The 6,042-nt window shown below is 42.3% G+C and overlaps 1 protein-coding gene across 1 annotated transcript; it reads right to left on the minus strand.

Moving 5' to 3' along the window:
- Window positions 1-3,413: 3,413 nt before the first annotated feature.
- On the minus strand, window positions 3,414-5,111 carry LOC143624436 (uncharacterized). The gene has a single exon (XM_077095094.1). It carries the CDS (start codon window positions 5,109-5,111, stop codon window positions 3,414-3,416), a length of 1,698 nt encoding a protein of 565 aa, XP_076951209.1.
- Window positions 5,112-6,042: the final 931 nt, after the last annotated feature.

Genomic DNA, 6,042 nt, shown 5'->3' on the forward strand with positions numbered 1-6,042 from the left:
TTAACAAGTGGTATCAAAGCTACTGTTCGCTACGCACGGGAAACAATCGAGAGGAGAGTTGCGATCTACGGATAGCCGGTGGCAGTTCTACCTCGGTCTCCAACCTATCAACGTTCGCGAAAGTAAAATAAAAGTGATATATTGTAGTTTGCAATATTTTCTTTGGTTCTTTGATTTGTTAGATTCTGACGCCATCATCAAGAAAAAAAACAAAAAAACATAAGAAGCAAAGTTTTGTTTTGAGTTCGTCAATCAACAAGTTTTCTCATCAGGATGGTTTCTCTAAAAAGGGTGTTTTTAAGTCCCACATAGATCTAAGAATATAAATTTTGTTAACTAATATAGTTTGGTGCAGGATGAAAACACAGTTTGGGAATTTGTATTATATTATCACAATACATTATGAGTACCTATTAATTAAGCTCAATTGCAATTAAAACGTGTTGTGAAAATTTGTATGAATTTCTGATTTTTTATAATCTTTTTGACTTTCAGTATAATCTATACATACTATTAAAGGAAGCAGCAATTTTCACATGGCACCATTCTAGGGTGTTCACATAGGATGCCACCTCATTGCCATGTCACTCATTACCTTACTTAATCATGTCAACTCATCAACCAACCTATATTTAAACCAACCGACCCATTTAAGCTTATTTTCTCGCGGGTCTTGGATATCCATTTAACCCATTAACCCGTAACTTCAAATACTATATTTTAGTTTAATTTCGTCTGATGCCACTATTCAGAAACTGATGTAGCGGTATAAACAAAACGAAGATCGAAACACGTTGATTCGGTGAATATCCGTGACGAACTTCGAAACTCCCAAATCCCACCCAAAGGTTCTAGGGAAAATGAAGAGAAAATTGATAATTATTATAATTCAAGTCTATCTCTTCAGATTACATCAACATAATATAAATAGAGTTTCAAATACGAAATGGGCCTAAAATGGGCCATGGGCCAAACACAAACCCAAAAACAAAAACATAAAAACTGACAAAAAAACATAAAATGGCCCATAACTTTATTTATGAGTCGTTTTTAGGCTTCAGACAGGGCCAAACCGCTGTAGGCTGTTTGTCACAATGTGCTCCTCGTCTCAAGCTTCGATTTGACTGGTAATGGGCCTGAAACGGAGCTTCGTGGCCAAGTTATGCCCGTTTTCGTGGACCACCCTTTGTTGCGCGATCTTGGGCCTCCAGAAACATAATAGCCCGGTCTTCAATACCTGGGCCCACATCATTCCCCCTGGATAGAAACAATTCGTAACTACCTCGAATCCGCAACATCTTCATCCTCAGAATTGTCCCCGTAATAAGGTAGTAAATGCTTCACATTAAACACATCAGAACAGCGAACGTGACTCGGTAGTTTTAAACGATAAGCATTTGAGTTTATTTTCTCCATAATTTCCACGGGTCCAATCTTCTTAGCCGATAACTTGTTGTAGTCCCCAACAAAAAAACGATCTTTTGTCAAAACAGCCCAGACAAAATCACCTTCTCCAAATTCAACATGTCTTCGCTTTTGATCAGCAGCTTGCTTGTACTTTGAATTGGCTCGAACCAGGTTGTCGTGCACATCTTTGTGAATATCATGTAGCCCTTCAACAAAATCCTTCACCTTTTTGGGTACAGAACCAGGAACAGGGGGTGACATCAGGTCAAGGGGTCCCCGTGGCTGAGCAGAATAAACCACCTGAAAAGGACTAAACCCGGTACTTCGATTGGCAGCATAATTATGAGCAAACTCAGCTTGACATAACTTTTGATCCTAAGACTTCACATGATCACCCACAAGACATCGTAAAAGATTACCAAGGGACAGATTAACAACTTCCGTTTGCCCATCCATTTGAGGGTGATAGGCACTACTGAAGTTAAGTTGAGTGTTCACCATTTTCCATAAGCTGCGCCAAAAATGACTCAAGAAACGAGTATCCCGGTCAGAAACAATAGAATATGGAAAACCATGCAAACGATAAACATCCCGGAAGAATAACTGAGCCACATTAACTGCATCTGTCGTCTTCTTGCAAGGAATAAAGTGCACCATCTTGGAGAACCGATCAACAACAACAAAGATCGAATCGTTACCCCTCTGAGTCCGAGGTAACCCCAACACAAAATCCATACTAATGTCAGTCCAAGGCTTTGAAGGGACTGGTAAAGGCATATAGAGACACACATTAGTAGCAGTGCCCTTTGAGACTTGGAAAATTTGACACCTTTTAACATAACGATCAACCTCTTTCCTCATAGTAGGCCAAAAGTAGGAAGACTGCACCAAATGTAAAGTACGGTCACGACCAACATGACCCTCCCCATGTAACTCCTGAATAATTTTCAACCGAAGACTGGAGTCAGGAATACATAGCTGATTCCCTTTGAACAAAAACCCATCATGCAAAAGAAAGTCTGACTTCTGACCCGCTTGTACATCCTGCAATACAACTGAAAAATACGGGTCGGTGGTTAGCTGCTCACGAATCACATCCAACCCCAACACATTGATCCTCACAGCAACAAACAGATTCCACCTCCTGCTCAAGGCATCAGCAACACGGTTTGAAACACCAGTCTTGTGTTTGACCACAAAAGTAAACTTTTCAAGAAAAGCTAACCAACGCCCGTGGTTATGAGATATCTTGTCTTGCGTGCGAATATGCCTTAGAGAATCATGATCAGTGAATAAAACAAACTCTTTATGAAACAAATAGTGACGCCAATGCTTTACAGCTTGGACCACTGCATAAAACTCTAGGTCATAAGTACTATATCTCAACTTTGCCCCTGTTAACTTCTCACTAAAATAAGCAATTGGTCGACCCCCTTGACTGAGGACCCCGCCAATCCTAACCTTCGAGGCATCAGTATGAAGTTCAAAAACTAGTGAAAAGTTAGGCAATACCAGAATTGGTGCGGTGGTGAGTTTTTCCTTGATAACCTGAAAAGCTAACTCTGCTCCCTCTGTCCATACAAACATCTTTCCCTTCATGCAATCTGTCATTGGGGCCATAATGGAACTGAAGTGTGGAATGAACTTCCTGTAAAAAGAAGCAAGTCCACGAAAACTTCGGACTTCAGTAATGGTGGTAGGAGTTGGCCAGTTTTGAACAGCTGCAACTTTAGATTCATCCACCTGTATCCCATCACCTGAAATAACATACCCTAAGAACAAAACTTTAGGGGTCATGAACACACATTTCTTTGTTGCTGCATAGAAATTGTCTCTGCGAAGTAAGGCCAAAACCTCCTGGACATGCACGATATGCTCACTGAAAGAAGCACTATAAAGAAGAATGTCATCAAAATATACCACCACAAACTTCCCAATAAAAGGCCTGAGCAACTGATTCATCACACGCATAAAAATACTAGGTGCGTTTGATAAACCAAAAGGCATCACCAACCACTCATACAACCCTCACGAGTCTTGAAGGCTGTTTTCCACTCATCCCCAGGTCTAAGACGAATTTGATAATAACCACTTTTCAAATCCAACTTTGTGAAAACAGTGGCACCACTAATCTGGTCAAGTAAATCATCAAGTCGAGGAATAGGAAACCTGTACCTCACAGTAATCTTGTTGATGGCTCGACTATCAACACACATCCGCCTGGTACCATCCTTCTTTGGAGTTAACAAAGCAGGAACAACACAAGGGCTCATACTTTCACGAACATGACCCTTAGAAATCAACTCCTCAACCAGTCTACTCAACTCTTCATGCTCTATCGGGCTCATCCTGTAATGTGGCCTATTGGGCAATTGTGAACCAGGCTCCAAATCAATATGATGTTGGATGTCACGTAAAGGTGGCAGCCCATCAGGCAAATCATCAGGGAAAACATCAGAAAATTCTTCAAGTAAAGGAATCATAGCTTCAGGAACCTCAACTTCCTCGGCCACTGGCTTCCCTATTAAAACAAACACATTGTCTGCCTCCACCAACTCATCTTCAAACTGACTAATGGTCAATAGGTTACCCGACTGCTTTGTGACTAGCTGTTTGGGCTTGCAAGGAACAAGCGTTATCTTTACCCCACCAAACATGAAGCTATAAGAATTTGACCGTCCGTCATGTTCTATACTTCGGCCATACTCCCAAGGTCTACCCAACAACAAGTGACACGCATCCATAGGAACCACATCACACACAACATCATCTTTATATGTGGTCCCGATAGAAAATGAAACAAGGGCCTCTTTAGAGACCGTTACCTCTCCCCCCTTTTTAAGCCACTGAAGCTTGTAAGGTTTGTGGTGACTCTCCGTCTTCAAGGCCAAATTTTGGACTGACTCTTCAGAAATTAGATTGTCACAACTTCCAGAATCGATAATAAACGTGCAAACCTTCCCCAAAATGGTACATTTGGAGTGGAAGATATTATGTTTAAGCCAACCGTCTCCATCAGCCTTTGGTGTATAGCAAGAACGCCTAACCACTAAATTCACCCCCACATCACCGGTCACAAACTCCTCCTCGTACTCGGGTTCTTCATCATACTCTGGGGCCCTTTCATATTCTTCATACTGTTCATCTTCGGATTCAACAAGCAAATGCCTCTTACCCGCCTGTTTACAATCAACTTGTCGATGACCCGTCTCACCACATTTGAAACACTTCACCCCGCTACTACTAGCCCCTTTAGAAGTCGACCCAGTGTTGTTGGCCCCCGACCTCTGTTGACTAGGCACGACACGAGGTCCTCCACTACCCGACCACGAATTTCCTTTAGCAGGGGCTGGTGAATACGAACCTCCCACCCGACGGTTTTGTTTTTCAAAAGCCAAGGCCCTTTGGTATGCCTCGGCGACCGTTAACTCATCAAAAAGATTTAAAGAGTCCATGATCTGAACCCTTAAACCTCCAATATACCGAGCAACGAGTTGTTCGTCGGTTTCTTGAATATCATTACGAGAAATCAAATGATAAAACTCGGTCGTATATTCATCAACTGACCTGGATCCCTGTTTCAGATTCTGCAAACGTTGATACATCAACCGTTGAAAGTTGTGAGGTAAAAGAGTGTCCCGCAAACACTTTCTCATCTTGGCCCATGTCACGTTCCGTGACTTCCCGAGTCTATTTCGTGTCATCTTCAACTGTTGCCACCATGCTGACGCCCTCCCACGTAGCCTGGTAGCGATCAAAGAGACCCGCTTATTTTCAAGGACCTCTCGGAACTCAAACACCTCTTCTACAATAACCAACCAATCAATGAACCCTTCCGGATCCAAACTAGTCCCATCAAATTCTGGGATATCATTTGGATCCCAGCATCCCAACGCCGGTTTCCATCATCAGGTTCTTTCCTTGGTCCCCTCTCATACCCCTCTTCGGAAGACGAACCATCATGACTAAGGTCATGAATTATCGAAGTCACGCCCCCCCTGTTTTTAGGGACCTGTCTTCTACGATTCATCAAGTCAGCCATTCGATCAGTGAGTTAATCGACCATTTGATCCAATCGTTGCTCCACCCGCGCCATAAATCGTTGTTCCAACTCTCGTTCGTAAACCTCATCGAGCGGTCTCTGTTGTCTCCTTGGAGCCATATTGAGCCAGGAATTCGGCTCTGATACCAACTGATGCAGCGGTATAAACAAAATGAAGATCAAAACACGTTGATTCGGTGAATACCCGTGACGAACTTCGAAACTCCCAAATCCCACCCAAAGGTTCTAGGGAAAATGAAGAGAAAATTGATAATTATTATAATTCAAGTCTATCTCTTCAGGTTACATCAACATAATATAAATAGAGTTTCAAAAACGAAATAGGCCTAAAATGGGCCATGGGCCAAACACAAACCCAAAAACAAAAACATAAAAATTGACAAAAAAACATAAAATGGCCCATAACTTTATTTAGGAGTAGTTTTTAGGCTTCAAACAGGGGCAAAACCGCCGTAGGCTATTTGCTACAATGTGCTCCTCGTCTCAAGCTTCGATTTGACTGGTAATGGGCCTGAAACGGAGCTTCGTGGAACAAGTTATGCCCGTTTTCGTGGGCCACCATTTGTTGCGCG

This window comes from Bidens hawaiensis, unplaced genomic scaffold (assembly GCF_021521415.1).
Source record: "Bidens hawaiensis isolate Kalapana, Puna unplaced genomic scaffold, B.hawaiensis_p1.1 tig00003781_1, whole genome shotgun sequence".
Taxonomy (NCBI): Eukaryota; Viridiplantae; Streptophyta; class Magnoliopsida; order Asterales; family Asteraceae; genus Bidens; species Bidens hawaiensis.